At 39.9% G+C, this 22,804-nt stretch overlaps 1 protein-coding gene across 3 annotated transcripts in view; it reads left to right on the top strand.

Annotated features, from left to right (window-relative positions):
* LOC145248854 (sulfite oxidase, mitochondrial-like) overlaps positions 1-22,804 on the top strand; it is a 64,133-nt gene that overhangs the window by 28,440 nt on the left and 12,889 nt on the right. For all 3 annotated transcript variants that reach the window (XM_080110577.1, XM_080110579.1, XM_080110578.1), the window contains exon 2: positions 20,385-21,355. In XM_080110577.1, the coding sequence (XP_079966703.1) occupies positions 20,385-21,355 (971 nt within the window). The remainder of the gene's footprint in view (positions 1-20,384; positions 21,356-22,804) is intronic.

Genomic DNA, 22,804 nt, shown 5'->3' with positions numbered 1-22,804 from the left:
TTGGACCTTTATTATTCCTAATATTCATAAATTACCTCCCTGACAAAATTGCGTCTGAGATGAGTATATATGCTGATGACACCACACTCTATAACAGACACAACAGGAAAACAAATGAACATATATCTAAAGAAATGGCAGAAACACTAGAGGACGACCTCCAATCTGTAGTGGAATGGGGACTAAGATGGATGGTCACATTCAATGCTGCCAAGACTAAACTTGTTTCCTTCAATAACTACAAGAAACCTTCTCTACCACCAATAGCAATGGCCAAAGACTTTTTTATCTGAAAGCACATCTTTTAAACTCCTCGGCCTAACGTTCACAGGAAACATGAGTTGGAACAATTACATTGAGAGCATTGCCAGAACCGCTGCGAAAAAGTAGGTTCCTTCCTTGCATTTTTTTTTTCTAATCTGCTCTAGTGCGTGAAATTAAATATTTGTTTCTGTGCATCTAGTCTTTTGTTTAATAATTTTTTAATTTTTTTTGATAATTCAATAATTAAAAAAAAAATTTTTAATAATTATTAAACAAAAGACTAGATGTAATCCACGGGTGTTTGTACAGAAACAAATATTTAATTTCATGCACTAGAGCAGATTAGGGGGGGAAAAACCGCAAGGGAGGTAATCCTAGATTAAAAATGATACCATGAGAGTGACCTCTCTTGCATCAGGTAATATAATACGAATTCAAACACTAAGCAAAAAAACAATATTAAAATAAACATGCAAACATAGAAATAAAATTATATAAAATTATGATAATTGGAAAAAAACAAATAGGAAAAACAGGGAAAATTAAAACATAAATAATTAATAAATAAAAAATAAAAATACGAAAGTACAGGTTAAAACGGAAAACTATCTTTACATAACACCAAAAGATGGAGGAAGTGAGGAAGCATGGCTGTGGAAATCTTTTTATCTGAATACAATGTCCAGCATGTTAAAAATATACCATTTGTTGTAAAAATCTAATGGATAAACATCTGAAGAAGTTGGTGGGGACAGGATATTTTTACAGAAACATAAATCGTAAAATTGCCAACTAATTAATGAAACAGCTGTAATGGAAAAACCCAGGAAATAAATGAAGGTTATAAAAAAGAAAACGTGAGTCTTTGAATTTTCAACAAAATTTTGCACTCTATATATATATATATATATATATATAGAGAGAGAGAGAGAGAGATATAAGATGGTCTACTTGTGTTGCATGTTTTGGTATTCTGCACAACCACTTTGTCCAGCACCTCTCACTCTTAAACTGAAATTTAAAAATAAAATGGCAGTTCAAAATTTGCAATCAAACCCGGCGTAAACTCAAACAAAACCAATTTGCCTCCTCCCTTGAGGCTTGCATTCATGAATATCTGTGAGCTTAGAACTAATTTAGATGATGTTGAATCATTTCTCCTAGCAAACATCTCGGATATCTTGGCGCTAAGTGAAACTAACCTCCATCCCCTTTAACCTCTATATCTAAGGCTTTTGACAGGATATGACATGATGGTTTTCTCAGGAAAATCAGATCATATGGTATCACTGGATGAATACTTAACATGATTAAACCCTTCTTAAAGAAGAGAAGAATCCCGGTTGTCCTCGACAGTCGCACGGGTGTACCTCAGAGGTCAATTCTTGGACCTTTATTATTTCTAATATTGATAAATGACCTCCCTGATATAATTGTCGCTGAGTATATTTGCTGATAACACTATGCTCTATAACAGGCATGAGGGGGAAACGAATGAACATATATCTAAGGTGATGGCAGTTTAGTGGAATGGGGACAAAAATGGATGGTCACATTCAATGCTACCAAGACTAAGCTTGTTTCTTTAAATAATTACAAGAAATCTTCTCAAACACGAATAGCTATGGTTAAAAATACATAACCTGAAAGTACTTCTTTCAAACTCCTCGGCTTAATGTTCACAGGGAACATGAGTTGGAACAGATACATTGAGAGCATTGCCAAGGCTGCTGGGAAGGTGGGTTCTCTCTACCATGCTAGAAATTTACTTACGCCTGAAAGTATCCTGTACTTTTGATAAGGCCACCATTCACCCATGCATGGAGTATTATCACATTTGGGCTGGTGCATTTGCTACTAGTCTGTCGCTCCTGGACAGGATTCAAGAGTCGCCAACCTGATAGGTCCTGAACTGTCATCTAAGCTTCAACCTCTGTCCCACTGACGAAATGTTGCATCCCTCTGCCTGTTCTACAAGTATTTTAATGGTGGATACTCCGAACTACAAGTCCTTGTACCCCCTCAACGTAAATACCTTTGTCAAACCTGACAAGCAGCAATGTCCCACCCCTACACAGTAGAGATCCCTAGATGTAAGAAAGCCTTCTACTCTAATAGTTTCTTTCTCAAAACTGCTAGACTCTGGAATTCCCTTTCGGGTTCCTGTTTCCTCAACTGTGTTAACATGCAGAAGTTCAAGTATAATGTGAACAGACATCTTGCTGCTCAACTCCCTCATAGTATCCCTGCAACTTGTGTCCCAACACTCTAATCAAACTAGGAATTCCAATCATACAAACCACATCACAAACTATAACTGAAATCGAACAGTCATACATTTCATTACAACAAAAATATATTTTCAAATATTGTACTGGTATTTTATTTTAATTTCATTCACCCAGAAGAAATCTTACAACAACGACGAAATGTTTATAAACATATAACTTGGTTTATTTCTTCTTTTTTTTTTTTTTTATCTCTCTAGCTCCTCAGAATATTATATATATATATATATATATATATATATATATATATATATATATATATATATATATATATATATATTTGTTTTGAAAAAAGAAAAACCGAATGCATTTATAAAATGGTGATCAACGTTTCGTCCCTATTGCAGGAGACATCCTCAGGATATTAGGGATGAAACGTTGATCACCATTTTATAAATTCATTCGGTTTTTCTTTTTTCCAAACCACATAACGTCAACCATCGCAGGTATTCTTATTATATTTCTATTTATATATATATATTAATTTGGTGCTATCAGCTAGAATCGAAACCAAAACATTTAGCACTCCAGCCATAGTCATTACCAGTTGAGCTATTGTCAAATGGATAAGAAATAGTTAAAATGAACTGACTTTAACATATAAACGTATATTTATACATGCATACAAGAGCACTTCAAGTTGACTTACGCTTGCTCAGTTCCAATTTTTTTTCAGTTTTTGACCTCTTAGCAGTTATTTTTACCGGCTTATATATATATATATATATATATATATATATATATAACAAGTTCTCAAAAATGTAATCATTTGACCGGCTTTGCACTGCTGAGACACAAGCTGCTCTGTAACCTTGTCTCAGGGGTCATGTACTTTGAAAAAATGGAGACACACAGACATAATGAGTTTTATATGTATACAAACTAGTGGGAAGGAGGGCGCCCGGCCTTGCCCAATCATAAAATACGCTTAGATATTTTTTAATTTGTCCAGATTTCGTAGTCATAATTGCAAAAGTAAAAAAAAAAAAAATAAATAAATAAAATGTTTAGGTGCCATCAGCTAGAATCGAAAGCAAAACTGTAGCATTCCAAACTGGTGACGTTACTACTGTACCAACGTGACACGCATATGAACTGATTAAAAATAAACCAAGATGAATGTACAAAATGTATAACAATTTTTTTTTCAATTTTGACCCTTTAAAAACTATTTTAACCGGCTAAAGACCCATAAAAGAATGGCCCATAAAAAAATCCAATCATTTGAGGTCCTAGCGCCGCTCTGCAACTTTTAATTTCGGGAGAGATAGTTTGAAAATATGGAAACAGACAGACAGACATAGTGAGTTTTAGAAATTAGATTTAGACTTGGAAAGCACATATGTCTACTTCTCAGCCATTCTCAACCACCAGCTAAGATGATGGCTAGCCTTATCTATGAGCATAAAAGATCCAATTCCGAGAGAGTCCTATCTATTATTCCTGGCAAAACTCAAGTGATTCATAATTATAGCAAGGAATTTACTACTTTTTTTTTTTTTTTTTTTTTCAAGACAAGTAAGACTCTAAGTAGCTGAACTCAAAATAAGGTATTTTCATTTTTTTTTTTTTTTTTTTTTTATCAGAAACCGTTTGTTTCAAACTTTCAAACTAGTGTGTGATTCAAAATTTAACCTTTCTTTTCTTTGACCCCCTCCCCTCCCCTTACCTGTCAATTTTCTCACTGGTGACGGGTCATTCTCAGTACAAGATTTCAACTTTTGTTCCACACAGAACAAGGTCACTAAGACCCCCTCCCCCTGCACTTATTCACTTGTGATAAAATCTATACAAACAAATATACATATATCCAAATAGTCTAAACATATTGTCTGTGGCAATCAACATTCAGAATTAAATTTTTAAATTAACCTTTTCAAAATTTTAAACAATTTTTTTTCTATTAATGACTGAAGGGTACCCTAAGCAACTGAATTAGGCGTATTCCCAGTTCTGAACGTGTATTGAAGCGGTGGTTGAGGCTTAAGGCGGCTACATTGAATAGATGTCAGTTCTGTTATATAATTAAGTTACCTAAATCGATTTTTTTCAATAATAGTTTTAAAATAAAGCTGTAGTGTTGTTTTCTTTCGGAGGGGGGGGGGGCTTTTATCGTTGTATCCCGTGTATGTATGTGTGTGTGTGTGTGTATTCATAAGATTGTTGCGGGGGCCGGCCGTCCGGAGACAATCGACCCAGCAACTAACAAAATAAACACAGGCAAAAGGTGAACAGCATGCTAGGCAAAGAAGAATGACAAAACTCGGGAGGTTTAGTTAAAAACGACGATTCGCCTTTTATTTAAGCAAACGAAAGGGTGGCAAAAATGCGAATTTTCTCACTGGGCGACGTTGGTCCGGGATCCGTTGCTGGTGTACTCTGACAGGGGGATGCTTGTTGGTTCGCCGTAGGCTGGAACGCTGAGATGACGTCGGAGAAGTCGGCGTGATAACTGGTGCGGGTGATTGGTCGACCTGGGTCCGACTGGGATAGTACTGGTGCGTTAGCCTCGGGTTTAAGAGAGGAATGGACGGCGAATTGGCAACACTGAGGGTTCAGTGTTCATCAGGTACGGACAGGCGCTCAGATCGGACGGTCACTGAGTAAGGTGTCAGTGTATGAGAGGTACGGACGGCGAATTGGCAACACTGAGGGTTCAGTGTTCATCAGGTACGGACAGGCGCTCAGATCGGACGGTCACTGGGTAAGGTGTCAGTGTATGAGAGGTACGGACGGCGAATTGGCAACACTGAGGGTTCAGTGTTCATCAGGTACGGACAGGCGCTCAGATCGGACGGTCACTGAGTAAGGTGTCAGTGTATGAGAGGTACGGACGGCGAATTGGCAACACTGAGGGTTCAGTGTTCATCAGGTACGGACAGAGTTGTGGTGATGAGGTGGACTTCTACGGCGTGGAGACCGTAGCCACGGTAGTGGTGGTGGACTTCTACGGTGTGGAGACCGGAGCCACGGTAGTGGTGGTGGACTTCTACGGTGTGGAGACCGGAGCCACGGTAGTGGTGGTGGACTTCTACGGTGTGGAGACCGGAGCCACGGTAGTGGTGGTGGACTTCTACGGTGTGGAGACCGGAGCCACGGTAGTGGTGGTGGACTGGACTGCTACAGTGTAAGGACTGGAGTCACAGTAGTTGCGCGAGCGTCGAACGGTAGGGGAACCGTGAGCAAGTGCGGAGCTTTGCATGGGAACCAAGCTGGCGAACGGTGGAAATATCGCCGAAATGTTCAGGAGGCTGCCAGTCACCGGGGACGGGCAGGCAGCTGTTTCTATTTCTAAACAACAGTTAATATTAATTCTCGGATATGTTCTTAACAAACAGTCGATGCTGGAGGAGTTCGTTGTGTGTATTTCACGAAGTTTCTCCAGGAAATTAAAGTTAGTTGTTTTTGTTATGTTGTAGAAAAGATGTCTTTTTTAAATTTCTTTCCTACAACGGGGCGCTGGAGTCACGTGACGGCCGCCGACATTACTGCTACTGCTGATTTCGGCGGAGGCTGTTAAAGGCTGGTCGTTTGTTGTGCTGTCGTTGTTGTTGTTGTTGTTGTTGTTAGCGGCCTAGCCGCGACAAGGCCCTCTCCCTGGATAATTGATCATACTCAATTACAAATATGATGTTTTTTTTTTTGTTTTTTTTTTTTGATGGTCATGCCCTCTCTCTGGATACTTGGGTATAATCCGCTAATGGTAGATGTACGTCTTATATCTACTTGGATAGGTAATTTTTCTTCCACGCCTGGTGTGTTTGGTGGGGGGGCTGGACGCTTCTGGCGTTTGGTCTGTCTCTTGGCGAGCTGGCTGTGATTGTGTTGTTGTTGGGGCTGATTCGGCGTCTGGGTGAGTTAAGACAGGTTCTGCCCCTTGCGATGTCTTTTCCAGGAAAGCTGGTTTAACTCTGTCGATCGAAATGGTGTCGTTCCGATTTCCTCGGTTGATGGTCAAATGTTTTTCAGTACGCTGCAGGACTTTAAATGGACCTTGGTACGTTGGTGTTAGTGGTCTCTTTACTGCGTCGTTTCGTACGAAGACATATTCGCAATCCTGCAGCTGGTGAGGGATGTGGACGGTTGGTGATGATGGTTGCCTGGGTGGTGAGTACTGGAGTTGGGACATTTTATGGCGTAGCTCTTGAGTGAAGGGACTTGCCGAAGTAGGTTTGGGCGTGGTATCCTCGAAGTATTGGCCAGGTAGAGAGAGTGTCGTGCCGAAGACTACTTCTGCTGGGGAACTACCTAGGTCCTCTTTCAGTGAGTTTCGAATTGACAAGAGGATAAGAGGTAGCTCGTCCACCCAGTTGTTGGTGGGGTGTCTTGTGGTCATAGAAGCTTTCAGGGTCCGATGAAATCTTTCCACGAGGCCGTTGGCGCAAGGGTGATAGGCTGTGGTCTTGATGTGCTTGACGCCAAGTAGTTGGGTAAACTCCTGGAAGAGTAGGGACTGAAACTGTGCACCGCGGTCTGTGGTGATGATGCCGGGCACACCAAATACTGCAATCCACTCCTGCAGGACGGCCTTTGCTACCGTGTTAGCCGAGGTGTCTCTGATGGGAACTGCCACTGGCCACCTGGAGAAACGGTCCACAACAGTGAGGAGGTGCTGGTAATTCTGGCACATTGGAAGGGGCCCGACTATGTCGATATGAATGTGACTGAAACGAGCATCGGGATTGCTGAATGTGCCTGGTGGGGATCTTGTGTGTCTGTGTACCTTGCATTTTTGGCACTCAAGACACGTTGACACCCAGTTCCGGATGTCCGAGTTCATATTTGGCCAAACAAAACGGTCGGTGATAAGTTTTCCTGTGGCCCGTTTGCTGGGGTGTGACATCCCGTGGAGATGGTTGAAGATCTGCCTTCGGAGTGCTGGAGGTATGTAAGGTCTGGGATGGCTCAGTTTGGTGTCACAGTAAATGGTTCTGCTACTGAAGGGAGCCGGGAATTCCTTTAACTGCAGGGATGTGTTTGCCAACACATCTGGGAGGGTTGTATCGGAGTCCTGTGCCTCTGCTATCCGGTCCTAGCTGAGCGGGCTGTCTTCCAAGGCGTTGATGTTGGACCTGGACAAGGCATCAGCAACAGTGTTGTTTTCGCCTTTGACATATTGAATGTCGGAGGTAAACTGGGAGATGTAGTCCAGGTGCCTGATCTCACGGGCAGAATATTTGTCCGAGTTGTTGGACAGAGAGGTTGTCAGAGGTTTATGGTCTGTTAAAACAGTAAAACTGCGGCCCTCGAGTAGGTGGCGAAAGTGCTTGATAGCGAGGTAGATTGCTAGCAGCTCTTTGGAGAAAGTGCTATATCTCGACTGAGCTGGTGAAAGTTTAGCGGAGAAGAAGGCTATAGGTTTGCGTTGGTCTTCACTCTCCTGTTCCACGACAGCTCCTACTCCAGTATCTGAGGCGTCTGTAGTGAGATAGATGTGCGCCCGGGTGTCCTCGTTCAGGTGTGCCAACTTTGTGAAGTTTGCTAAAGCGGCTTTTGCTGCGTGAAAGGCTTTTACTTGTTCCCCTTCCAGAGTGATGGATTTGTTTTTTCTCTGGAGGACGTTTGTCAGGGGTGTGAGGAGATCTGAGCATTTGGGGATGAAACGTCGGTAAAAGTTTACCATGCCCAAGAAACGTCGTAATTGTTTTATGGATGTTGGCATGGGAAAATCCCGTATCGCTTCTATTTTCGCCGGAAGTGGAGTGATCCCATGAGCATCGGTGTGGTGTCCTAGGAAGTTTATATGCTGTGCTCCGAATTCGCACTTGTCTGAGTTGATTCGGAGTCCATAGTGTTTCAGACGGCGAAACACTTCTTCCAGGTGTTTTGCATGGGTCTCCACATCTCTGCTGGCCACCAAGATGTCGTCTATGTAGGCGTAGACGTATGGCAGGCCACGCAGAACCTCGTCCATGAGTCTTTGAAAAGTCTGGGCTGCATTACGTAGTCCAAAGGGCATTTTTAAGAATTCAAACAGCCCGAAAGGGGTTGTAACGGCTGTCTTCTGTATGTCTTCTGGAGCAACTGGTACCTGGTAGTATGCCTTGGTCAGGTCGATCTTCGAAAAGATACGAGCCCCCTGTAGGCCTGATGCGAAATCGTGGATGTGTGGAACTGGATACCGGTCGGGCACTGTGGATGCGTTTAGTTTTCGGTAGTCCACGCAGACTCTGAACTCCCCATCAGGCTTGGGTACCAAATGTAGTGGCGATGCGTATGGACTGTCTGAGGGACGGATGGTGTTGTCCGCCAACATCTCTTCAAAAACCTTTTTGGCATATGCCAGCTTGTGTGGGGGGAGTCGTCGTGGCCGTGCGAATGCGGGTTGTCCAGTGGTCTTTATGTGGTGCTGGGTTTGATGTTCTCCTGTGTCGGTAGGCTTGATAGGTTGAGTGATGTCCTGGTACCGGCGCAGGATTTCCGCGTAGCGTGGGTCGTGTTGAGTTGTTACGCTAATCCCGGTTGTGTTGCAACTTGATGGGGTCCCTATAACCTTGAGCGATGTGGTGTTGTCGGATAGGGTCCTTGTCTTCATGTGGACGGTCAAGTTGTAGTGTGCCAGGAAATCAGCACCGAGCAAGGGGGTTTTGACATTTGCCACCGTGAATGACCACTTGAAGTCACGCCTAAGCTTAATATTCAGAGTTAGTTCTCGGTTCCCGTAGGTTTCTATAATGGAACCGTTTGCTGCCCGAAGTTGAAATGGGGCGGGTCTTAGGTTTGACTTGTTGGTGGGTGGTATGACGCTGATGGCTGCACCGGTGTCGACTAAAAATCTTAGGCCATTGTTCTGATCCCACACATAAAAAAGACGACTATGCATGTGTGTACCAGCAGGGGTTGTCGCCACTGCCTGCTGGTTTATTCGTTTCCCTGTGTCCTTTGGCGTGTACAGGGAGGTTGACACTTGCGAGCTTGGTCACCGAAATGTTGATGGTACCAGCATTCGTTGGGGTTATAGCTCCGTCTCTGGCTCGAACTGCAGGTACGGCTTCTATAATGCGTGCGTGGGGCTGGGCTTCGACCGCGAGTGTGGGTGTCTGGGTTTCGTTGCCTCTGGAGTAAGGTGAGTTTCAGCTCTTGGAGTTCGGCTCTCATCTGGGCCATCTCCTCTTCGAAGCGTCGTGCAAGGCTTTGAGGGCTGTTATCGCCTTGGTGGTCTCTTTGGTGAGTCCTTTCCACTTGGTGGACTCTTTCGTGGGTGTCGTCCACTTGGTGGACTCTTTCATGGCCCCGAGAATAGACCTTGTCTGCTGAATCGGCCAGCACTTCCAGGGGAGTTTCTATAGGAACCAGGGCCAAAACCTGAGTGATGTTCGAGGGCAACCGATCCATCCATAGGCCTCGGAGAATAGGCTCGGCCATGGTGTTGTTTCCGAGGCGACTCTTCATAAGGCGCAAGAGCTGGGATGGGGTTCTGTCGCCGAGAGACACGTGAGAGAACAGGTCTCTGATAAGATCTTCGTCCGAGCGGCCTGTGCGCTTAAGGATGGCGTCTTTGAGGTGGGTGTACGGAAGGTGTTCGGGTGTATTCATCAGGATGTCCTCCACTTCTTCCACAACGGCTGCAGGTAGGGCCTGTACCACTGCGGCATATTTGGTGTCCTGGCGTGTGACTCTCCTGGATGCAAAAATCGCCTCCAGTTGAATAAACCAACTCCTGGTGTTCACGGGGTTATATGGCGGTAGTTGAATGAAGGGAGTTGATGCGTTAATTTCGTGTTCTTCGGTGCCTTCCGCCATCTTCTGTGTCAGTTGTTTGCCCGTATCGAAAGTCGCGTCGGGTCCGTCTGTATTTTTAGCCCTCTTCTCTGCCAGCTGTTTTTGCCTATGTTAAGTATCACGTCGGGGTCACCACTTGTTGCGGGGGCCGGCCGTCCGGAGACAATCGACCCAGCAACTAACAAAATAAACACAGGCAAAAGGTGAACAGCATGCTAGGCAAAGAAGAATGACAAAACTCGGGAGGTTTAGTTAAAAACGACGATTCGCCTTTTATTTAAGCAAACGAAAGGGTGGCAAAAATGCGAATTTTCTCACTGGGCGACGTTGGTCCGGGATCCGTTGCTGGTGTACTCTGACAGGGGGATGCTTGTTGGTTCGCCGTAGGCTGGAACGCTGAGATGACGTCGGAGAAGTCGGCGTGATAACTGGTGCGGGTGATTGGTCGACCTGGGTCCGACTGGGATAGTACTGGTGCGTTAGCCTCGGGTTTAAGAGAGGAATGGACGGCGAATTGGCAACACTGAGGGTTCAGTGTTCATCAGGTACGGACAGGCGCTCAGATCGGACGGTCACTGAGTAAGGTGTCAGTGTATGAGAGGTACGGACGGCGAATTGGCAACACTGAGGGTTCAGTGTTCATCAGGTACGGACAGGCGCTCAGATCGGACGGTCACTGGGTAAGGTGTCAGTGTATGAGAGGTACGGACGGCGAATTGGCAACACTGAGGGTTCAGTGTTCATCAGGTACGGACAGGCGCTCAGATCGGACGGTCACTGAGTAAGGTGTCAGTGTATGAGAGGTACGGACGGCGAATTGGCAACACTGAGGGTTCAGTGTTCATCAGGTACGGACAGAGTTGTGGTGATGAGGTGGACTTCTACGGCGTGGAGACCGTAGCCACGGTAGTGGTGGTGGACTTCTACGGTGTGGAGACCGGAGCCACGGTAGTGGTGGTGGACTTCTACGGTGTGGAGACCGGAGCCACGGTAGTGGTGGTGGACTTCTACGGTGTGGAGACCGGAGCCACGGTAGTGGTGGTGGACTTCTACGGTGTGGAGACCGGAGCCACGGTAGTGGTGGTGGACTGGACTGCTACAGTGTAAGGACTGGAGTCACAGTAGTTGCGCGAGCGTCGAACGGTAGGGGAACCGTGAGCAAGTGCGGAGCTTTGCATGGGAACCAAGCTGGCGAACGGTGGAAATATCGCCGAAATGTTCAGGAGGCTGCCAGTCACCGGGGACGGGCAGGCAGCTGTTTCTATTTCTAAACAACAGTTAATATTAATTCTCGGATATGTTCTTAACAAACAGTCGATGCTGGAGGAGTTCGTTGTGTGTATTTCACGAAGTTTCTCCAGGAAATTAAAGTTAGTTGTTTTTGTTATGTTGTAGAAAAGATGTCTTTTTTAAATTTCTTTCCTACAACGGGGCGCTGGAGTCACGTGACGGCCGCCGACATTACTGCTACTGCTGATTTCGGCGGAGGCTGTTAAAGGCTGGTCGTTTGTTGTGCTGTCGTTGTTGTTGTTGTTGTTGTTAGCGGCCTAGCCGCGACAAGATGTCCTATTGCTTTTATATGTGGTTTCAAAATATAATTTGCATATGAGAAGAGTGGCTGCGATAAGAGACGAATTGTGGAGGAGAATAAGTCTAGCGTTTGGCAGTGAAGACAACATGCCAGGATTTTAGAAGTTGTGCTAATAACACGAAGGTCAGGAGTGCTGGCCATTTAAAAAAAATTTTTTTAAACTATTGCGATAAGGAAAAACTTGATGCGACCATGTTGAGAGTTAGATTATTTGAAAGTTAGAATTGTCATGTTATGAAGAAATTTTAATTACAAGATGGTTGTCGTCAGCATATTTTGGAATTTTTTAAGAGAATTCTAAAGTTAGCCCTTGAAAATTGTCATGTTTATGGAGAATTTTAAATAAGGATGTGAAAGTCAGATTTTTGAGAAACCGAAATCTATAACTCTCTAGCCTTATTACTTGCCATAAATAGATAAACATTAACATCTTGGTAATGTTGACACAAATTTATCTTTTTAAATAAAATAGTAAAGAAATGAAAAGAAAAAAGAAATCAATTTGTATGATGAGGGGATCATCATTAAGAGAAAGAGTCAGTCAGTTGCTTACTTCTATTTCTCTTATTTTTTCCTGTCAGTAAGAATTCTAGCAAACGATGTTTGAGGAAAGATTTTGAGTAAGTTATCCATTTAAAAAAATTTTTTTTTAAATAAATTAAATCATTTATATTAAATACTGTAAATATTGACAAAACTATTGCATATATATGACTACTTCATTTAATCACATAAATTGATATATGAAGATATAATTTTATGCGTAAATTTTCGGTATTTACTTCAACAGTGCTCAATACATACGTAGAGCTAGGCAGTAAGTTATGAAAATATATATGGCAATTAAGCTACACAGAATATTCCGTGTTGCATTCTTGTGAGAATACATAAGCCTGACGAATTCTCACAATAATGAAACACGGAATATTCTGTGTAACTTAATTGCCATATATATTTTCATAACTTATATAATGTGAGATAGAGGCAAAATGAGACAATAGAATTGAAAATCTTTATTAAGTTATTTTGTGGGTGAGAGAGAGAGAAAGAATTCTCTTTATACTCTAAAACAGCTAGTGCTATATTTTTGAAATTTCACACAAATTTACTTTGTGTCTGGAAATTTGTTTTTTTTTAGTAGGTTTTGTACTGGAATACCTCTGATAATTATTGAAAATTGATAATCAAAAAATCCAATTATAGATGGAACAGTTCGATTCTGACCCAATGTAACATTCTAATGCAACCTAACATCATCAGCACGTTTGAGAAATGGTTACAGGTTCAAACCCCACAGCAGTCAACTGCACTGATGAGTACAGTGAAACACGTGTATGCAGATTACTGCTTTAGAAATAAATTAGATAGCTATATCTGTTAAGAAAATGGTGTTTCTCAACTCAAATACTTAATGGAATGAAAAAAATTGAATTTCTTAAATAATGAAAAAAAACAAAAAAACTACTGGATTATTTTCTATAAAATTTGATTACCATCTTTTTTTTTATTTTTAAACTTAACAAATCTCTATCTCTACTATTATATAAAAGGAACTTTGTGTGTGAGTTTGTTCTCTATGGACTCTGAAACTGCTGGACCGATTTTTATGAAATTTCACACAAATGTACTTTTACGTATCTGACAGTGTTCCTAGATAGATTTAGTATCAAAATGTCTTCAAAAAGTATCGATAATAAAAAAAGAAAAATCCGATGGAAGATTTTAACCAGTTAACACCTTGTACAGTTTAACATCACAAGTGCATTTGAGAAGTTTTATTACCACACAAGCAGAAAGATCCATCAGATAAAATCAACAGTAGGTTCTTTGATATGACAAACACATTCAAAATGTTTCTGTTTAGAGCACAACTGAAGCATGCTACTTGATTTTTGCGTTTTAAACTTTAATTGAAACCATTGTATATAAAAGATAATTTTATAAAAGCAACAGTAGGTTCTCTACAGTGTAATATAGACTAAAATAGTGGATTAAGTAACTGCAGGGAGGCAGGTAATACTTCCTCCTGGTGCATCACAATGGGTCTACAACTAGAACAGGCATTCAATCGATTTGTTTGAAAAATGGTTGATTTCATCGATTTCGATGACAATAGAAATATGGGAAACATTAGTTGATCCTCATTTAATCTTTGGCAACGTTGGGTCTCCTTGCTAGTATTTTCTAAAATTAGAATTTTAGGAGCATGGACAATTTTAATTCCTGGTTTGTTTGTGTGTAATATGTATGTATGTATATATATATATATATATATATATATATATATATATATATATATATAGGGCGAATGAACTCTTTTTGGGTCAACGGCCAACTAGCACCGTGTATATTTGTGTGTGTGTGTATATGTGTATTGGGGTGGAGAGGGCTCCCGTAAGCCGTGGTGAAGGCAACCTTTCTAGGAGAAGCAAATCTCTGATTTAAAAAACCATAAAGCGGAAGACCATTATCCGCATTAAGCTGGTCTGCAGTTTAATTTGTTGCTGGCTATCTTGCTCTTGCTTGTTGCTGGATCTCAACATTTTGAACCGAGAGAGAGACTTAGCTGTCGTACAAAGCTAAGACTCTGTAAAATCATATTTGTATAGATATTCCCTCAGGCATTTGGGATCATGGATTTTAAATGTCTGAGGGAGTGGCACTCGTCTGACAAGACGTTGCAATCATCATATATATATATATATATATATATATATATATATATATATATATAATTTTACCTTTTTTTTTTTTTTTTTTTTAAGGAATCCATTCATCCTGATGATCAATTAGTATGTCATATATCTCTTTTTTCTCCCGTTCATTCCAAACAAGGCATATTGCCATTTGGACGTAAGGGGCTACTATTTAGGACTATGCCTAGGAAAGATTAACAAGATGTTGGTTTACATTACATTTAAACTTCTGCATATCAGTAAAGTCAGAGAAGGAGTTAGCAGGAAAAGAATACCAAACCAAAGTTTAGCTGTTCGAGGAAAGAAACTATTAGAGTAGAAAACTTTCTGGCATTTAGTGACCGCAACAGTGAAGGGGTGAGATTTTGTTGCTAAGCAGGTTTGTCAAGGATATGTACATTGAGGGGGCACAAGTGCAACGAGTTCATCAGAGCACATTTCATTAAAATATTTGTAAAACAGGCACAGATGCAATATTGTGGCGATGGGACAGGAGTTGGAGCTTAGTTGACAAAGTGGAACTTATTAGATTAAAGACTCTCTTTTGGATCCTATCCATCTCATCAAAATATGCTACTGTTACTATGAAGAGTTGGTAAATTTGCGGCTCAGTCATAGTATTATTTAAGGAGTAAACTATTTTTTGTTTTTTATTCTTTTGAAATCCATTGAGGTGAGGCTTCACAATTTATGCATTCATTTTTTTTTTGCAGACTGTTATCCTCATCTTGATAGTTGTTGTCTTCGGGGCCTGTGGCTCAGTAGAAAGAGGCGTTGAGTCTCTACGGTTCGAGGTGAGCATTGTCTGAAGGTAGTGGGTTCAATCCTATCCAAGGAGACCAGAGAATTAGTTGGCCAAAATGTAGTGAGACAACTATGGAAGGCAGTAATTACTGGGGATAAGTTACAAGACCCTGCATTCTTATTCCATCATGGTTAATCACTAGGACTTTGACAACAGCATATTCTTTTCACTTTGACTCTTGAGTATATTTCTGTTCATATCTTATGTTTTTATATAGACTGATGTGGTTCTCTGTTGATTGACTGTGTCTTACTGTGTCGGATATATACTTGAGAGTTCAAAGAATGAAAAGAATGTTCTGTTGTCACAGCCCTATTAATCACCTGAAGAAGGCCAGAGGATTAGTTCGCCGAAACGTAGTGAAACAATTATGAAGATAAGTCTGCAAAAGGAATGAATACATAATAGGGTGAACTATTGAAATCAAAATTCTTTAATTCATTTTTCATAGTTAACTCTTTAAAGTGATGCTTGCAATGAAAGAGTTAATGAAATTTGAATCTTTGTTCAGTTTTCATTTTTTTTATATCCATCATTTTGCCATGGAGTGGGGAGATTCATACCTAAATAGAAGATTAAATACAAGACTCATAACACTTGTCTCCACAGGCAGCAAATTTATTGCGAAATGAAAACGGTGACGTTTACCTCTCATTTAAAGATAGATGTGAGATTTGATTCAAATAGCTAACATGTATAAGATTAGTGCAAAGTGAAAGTTTATCCTATGAATTTTTTGCGCCCATGAGCAGTCAGAGTAGATACTAAGTGACCTTCCTTTGAAAAAGTTGAATGACTGAATCTCTAAATAAGTAAATGTGAGTGAAAATATTTTCTTTTTCATTTCGTGATGCTGAATAATTTAGGGCATAAATAAATGTTATTTTTTATGTAGCTTTTATTTTATTTTATTTTTATGGCAGTGAACGTTGGGCTTTCACCCCACCCTCTCTTGCCTGATTGCAGCACAATGGTAGATTCGTGATTACATCAGTAATGTAAAATCTGATCAAACCCAACACTTTAGGTTAGAGCAGGGTTTCCCAAACTTCAGGACACCATGGAGCCTCTGAGCAGGGTAAAGGTTTTTCCTGGAGCATTAACAAGATAATTTCTAAAATAAATATGAAAAACATTAATTTCAAATTTTTGTACTTACTAATGATAATGTTTACAACCATTTTTTGTTTGTTTTTTTTTGTTTTTGGTTAATCAAAAATTGTTGCAAGTTTTTGTAAATTTATTTTCGTTTTCATGAACCCTCCTGAATCTTCTTACATCTATAGTTATGTATCCTATCTCTTTCCAGTAAAAAAGATCAATAATTTAATGTCTGCAGCTATTTAATTTTTCTATATAAAGCATTGAGTTCCCTTTAAGAGATTCTGGAGCCCCTCAGCCTCACCCAGGGACCCCCCCCCCCAGGGCTTTGTGGAGCCCATTTTGGGAAACCTGAAAGCAAGCACTACATTCGCACAGCAAAGAGTTTATGTGAAGGACTCATTGCTGATGAATATCATTCATGATTTTGTTGGCATTCGTTTCCCTGATATCTTTCTAGTCAGAATTCTTTCTAGAAAGATATTTTGTGCTTACGGGAGAGACCACGTAAAGGTTGCCAACGTCTCTAAGTGAACATGTTTCAGCGCAATGACCTGGATTCAAACTTGGCACATCCAGGTTGTCAGTCTATATCATTAACCATTGAGCCACCATCATCCCCCTGTTTATGCTGGTATAGTTATATGGTCGTTTATCCCTCAAGATAAACCGTTTCGGTGACATGGATGTCTTAAATCTCGAGAAGATAGGCTGACCAAGGAAAATTTAAAAGCAAGTGATTAAACTTAGTGATGAACTTAAGAGCGAGCTTGCATAATATTAGAAAATGTCTGACCAGGATCACGCTTATCCCCCCACCCCACCTACGGGGCATTATCGGGGGTAAAATTGCTCCAAAATCATTTGTCCAATCGTTTGTTTGCACTTTTCTCAATAACCACAATTTTTTAAAATTCTACAAAAACATTAGTCATGGTTAAAATTTGCCTGAATGGATTTTCCGGGATAATTCTGGTTGCCCCTCAGTTTTATTCAGAACCTTTCAAATCCAATTTTTCATGTCAATCACAGTCATAATTTGGCTCCCTGCAGTCAAACTCCCAACATACAGCTTCATCATGATCGATATGCCCAACGTCAAAGCTATCATTTTCTTCGATGATAGACTTAAGCATTCGGTTGAAGTTTTCCTTTTGTCGATTCATTACAATCATAATATAAATGCTTCTTGCAGTCTTCAGCACATCATGGCAATGTGCACCAAGGAAAACAGTCTCTTTGCATAACCTGCATCGCGCAAGGTATGTTTCACCTTCACAGCATTCACCTTCCTTGACATAGCAGTCCTCTTCTCTATCTTGGTCACTCTCAAAATTCTCTTCCCAGACTTAATCACTTGTGGAGGGGGGCCTCGCATGATTGGCTTGTTAAATAAGAACATCATATTTTATGGCTAAACAATGAGTGACGATTTTACAATACGATCTTGAAAACAGTCTTAAGGAACAAGGGAGATAACTCCAAATAGTTAAAACTTGAGGATTTTGAAAAACCATTAACGTAGGGAGAGAGCATTCAATAAAACTTGAATTCTCTTAAAAATGATTTTCTTTTTAAAAATAAAACTAATTGATTAATCTACATATACACACTTCATATGAATTTTTTCTTTTTTCATCGTGATGTTTTGGACAAGCGCTCAAATGTTTCCTTATAAGTGTGTGTGTGTGTATATATATAATCATCTCTATTATAGAAAAGTCACTTTGTGTGTGTGTGTGAGAGTTCCTTCCTCATAGGCTGAGCCATTTCAGAACATATCTTGCAAATTTCACACAAAGCTAATTTTTTTTTTTTTTTTTTTTTACAGTGATCACGACTTATCAAGGCCCGGAAGCCACTCAGGGATAAGGGTTATTGCAAGTACATTACGTTAGTGTGGAGATTTGATGAAATGTTTAATTCAGGGGGTGGTTCATTAGGAATTTGTTAACATTGGACTTGAAGACATCGAAGTTGTAGTCCGGAGGGAAGCAGGCAGACGGAACAGAGTTCCACAGGCATGCAGTTCTAAGAAAGAAGCTTTGTTCATGGAATCCGCGTTTTGATTTAGGCACAGATATAGAGTGGGGGAAATTTTTCACAGTGGATTCAGCTAGATGGGTGTTTTTCATGAAAGATTGGCGAGGGGGGACCAGAGATTGGAGTTCAGACGAGCACCTGCCATGGAAATAACGATAAAACAAGGATAGGCTCGCAACGTCTCTTCTGTGGGAGAGAGGTTGCAGGGTAGAGAAAAGGACATCCCCCTCTAAGCCACAAAGTCTATTTTGTACTCTGTCAAGGCAGGATAGGCTGTTTTTAGCAGCTCCTGCCCAGATATGGCAACAGTATTCCATCCTTGGATGTACTTGGCTTTTATATAGATAGAGAATTGCATCAGTAGTGAGATATCTTCTGGAACGGTAGGTTCCATTTCAGATCAGGAGTAAAGGTCAAGCCCAGAAGCTTGTCAAAACACGGGGCCTCACCCAGACGAGAGCCATCCATCACAATTGATGCCAGCTGGGAATCAGAGTGTTGATGATGTAAGGATAGGAGTTTGGTTTTGGATGCATTAAAGGTAACCAGCCACATCTTCCCCCACTGAACCACGCGCTCGAGATCAGAGGAGAGAGAATCAGAGAGATCTTTGTCATTTACAGCCTTTGATGTGTTGCCGTAGATGGTCGTGTCATCAGCATAGATGTCAACAAATGATTTAAGTATGTGTTTAGGGAGGTCATTGATGTAGATCAGGAAGAGAGTTGGGCCCAGAATATGGCAGTGTTTTGGATATGTTTTGGACAAAAATTCAACCCAAAAAAGATCTCAACTTAAAAGTAGGTTTTCTCTCTAAGGGATAAAAAAGAATGTTTTTTACAGGGGAATATTTTACGTTACACCGGTAAAGAGAGATAATAAAATTTCAGCAAATGAATTCTTAAAAGAAAGAAAAAAAAAATATTTATTATTATCTGGAGATATAACTTAGTGGTAGAGTATTCAACTACAGATCAAATAATCCCCTGTTCAAGCCCAGGAGTATCTCACCATTTTATTTTAATTTTTTCTTATAAATGGGTTCAATTTACGATAAAAGAAAAGTTACCATTTAAAATCGCTGCAAATCATTTTTCGGTTTGCATATTTTAAAACTAAGTATTAATCAGAAGTGTCTTTTCCAGGGCATTCATCGTCGAGCGAAAATATCAACTGATGTGATATTGTAAACAAACATGATGAAATTTGATGAATGACATCATTATTATCTTTTATTGTTTTATTTTATTTTTTTTGCAAATTAGTCCACCGGGCAAATTATGCCTTGTAATATGTAATAATCGACAGAGGATTGATTTTATCATAATATAGGTGTAATCTGCATAAATCAAAATGTCATGTTTAAGCCTATTGTATGACCGGGCAAAGCTGGGCTACCAGCTTATATATATATATATATATGCTAATTAACATATCACAGAATAGATCTTAAAATATTATTATTCTATTTACTTAAAAAAAAAAAATATAATAATATATTTACATATTAATATAAATAGTAACTGCATTGTGTCTACATTTTGTTATTTGGGGAAGTGGTATTTTCGACTAGAGAGCCATGTATTTTACAGCTGTCCTGTTTTTAAATTTCCAAAACTGCTACATGGTAAACAGCTGATGATCTTTGTTTTCTATTTAGCAATTAAAGTTATTTTTTTTCCAAATAATTGATTAATTGTGAATTTTCTAGCAGAAGGTTGGCTTATGCAAGTGCTAAGACTGCGATCTGTTTTTTTTTTTTTTTTTGTTTTTTTTCCAGAATGTAAACTGCATTTATTTTTATTTTTATTTTAGTTTCTTTTTGTAAAATAGTCAAAGCTTCTTTATGCTATACATTTTTTTTTTTCTTCTAGGTTTATCTGCGTATCTGAAAATTTTGGGGTCGCCTGAGAATGCTGCCGAATTACCAAATTCTGGTTCTGTACAAAAGAATCTACCATTTTATTCCAAAGAAGAAATAGCTAATCATAACTCTTTTGAAAAACAAATCTGGGTCATTTACAAAAATGGTGTCTATAACATAACGGATTACGTCCAAAATCATCCTGGAGGGAAAAAGATCCTTCTCGCTGCTGGGAAATCCATAGAGCCATTTTGGGCGATGTACGCAGTTCATAAAAATCCTGAAATTTTGAAGATTTTGGAGGCCTTTAGGATCGGTAATTACATCCCTAAACCAGAAGACATACCAAAAGCTAAAGATGCTTCCGATCCATATGCGAATGATCCGAAGCGACATCCACTTCTTATTCCATCCTCGGAGACTCCATTTAACGCGGAACCACCTTTAGGGATACTTACAGATAATTTTGTGACGCCAAAAGAAGTATTTTTTGTCAGGAACCATCTACCAGTGCCACAGGTTGATATCGAAAAGTTCCGACTGGAGGTAGCGCCCGGTGAAGGTACCAAAGAAGTCAGCCTCTCGCTGGATCAGCTGAAAAAATTTCCGAAGCATCAAGTCACTTCAGTTGTTCAGTGTGCCGGTAATCGTAGAAGTGAAATGAAAGCTGTTAAATCGGTGAAAGGGTTAAACTGGGGCAATGCAGCTATTGGGAATGGTTCGTGGGCAGGGGTCAGATTGGTCGACGTTTTTGAACATGCAGGGGTGGATACCAACAACCCTGATTACAAACACATTCAGTTTGAGGGGCTCGACATCGATCCAACTGGTATGCCCTATGGTGCTTCGATACCTATAGATTTATTTAATTTGATAAAAAATGATATAATTCTCGCTTATGAAATGAATGGGGAAGAAATCACTGCTGACCATGGCTATCCACTACGTGTAATAATTCCTGGAGTGGTCGGAGCTCGGCAAGTAAGTACATGTCAAAGTTCTGAAATTTTTTTTAGATGAGGACTGATTGTTTATATTACTTGCATTGATAGGACTATTGTTCTCATCTTGAGTGTTATTTATGCAACGTTACGGTCAGTTTGGCCTTCGACCTTCATCAGGGATGTTGGTTGTTTGGAAAAGAAGAAAGTTACTGGCTCCGTCTTTTGCAAACAACAACTAACATGTCTGTGGACAGTCAAAAGATTAACTGATCAAAACGTTGCACAAATAACGTTCAAGATGAGAACAATAGTCCGATCAAAACACTTAATATAAGTAAGTATAAGTTTTTGAATTTTTGAGATGAGGATTGATATTTATTTAGATCATTTGGACTACTGTTCTCATCTTGAGCATTATACGCACAACATTTTGCTCGATGTAACGTCTGACCTTCTTTAGGTGTATCTTGTTGAAGTTGGGAATCTTCCTGACGAAATTAGAGTATGTTACTCCCGTAGATTAAATGAAGGGTTCCAATCAGATTTCCGTGCAGATGCCAGAGTGCAGCAGAAAGATTATCGAGTTCAACAAGATACACCTGAAGAAGGTTGGAGGTTACATTGGCTAAAACATTGTGAGAATAATGCTCCAGGTGAGAACAGTAGTCTTAGATAGGTATCTACCAGTACTTTGTTTAATTTTCGATTTTTGAGCGATTATCGAGACTACCCAGATTAGTCTCACGTCAGCCATTTTGTGCTCGTTCTAACTTAAACGCTTGACATTATTTGTGTTTCAAAGTAAATAAATGCTTTAAAATAAATGAAAATACTTTAAAAAAAAAGCCTTATCCAGATAGGTAGAAGAGTAACTTATATTGCCTTTGGTAACATTTACTTGTATATTTGTTTATTGATCACTTTTCATTTTGTAGTCCGATCCAAACAACGAAAGTCTATGAATTTGTTTGTAAATTTCACAGGTGCTTCTTCAGATGGAAATACATATCAGCCTGAATGTTTCACATTTTGATTTACGTAACAAACTGAAAATATGTGGAGCAGCTAATGATAAAAAGCTACAAAAATAATGTAAGAAGTTTAGATGGCACTAAGTCATACGATTGTAAAACCAAAATAAATTTAACTGCAATGACAACAGCTGTTGAATCTGCCGGGGGAGGGGGGGGACAGCCTTCTGACAAAAACCAAAATTGCAACAGATGCAACAGAAATGCACCATTTTGGTTATGTTAATGTTGAACAAATTCCTGATGAACCGCCCCCTTAAGACACGTTATCAAATCTCAACACTAACGTACTGTACATGCAATAACCTTTATCCCCGAATGGCTTCCGGGCCTTGATAAGTGGTGACCACCTTGTAAAAAGAAAAAAAAAAATTTTTTTTTTGCTCCTAAAAAAACAAAGTTGAGAAAAAAAAAAACTAATAAAAATGAATAAAATGAATTCATTTAATGATTCC

Source organism: Euprymna scolopes, chromosome 27, assembly GCF_053919585.1.
Source record: "Euprymna scolopes isolate OS-2025 chromosome 27, ASM5391958v1, whole genome shotgun sequence".
Classification (NCBI taxonomy): Eukaryota; Metazoa; Mollusca; class Cephalopoda; order Sepiida; family Sepiolidae; genus Euprymna; species Euprymna scolopes.
The sequence above is the reverse complement of the archived record's forward strand: the minus strand, read 5'-3'. Positions and strand labels throughout refer to the sequence as shown.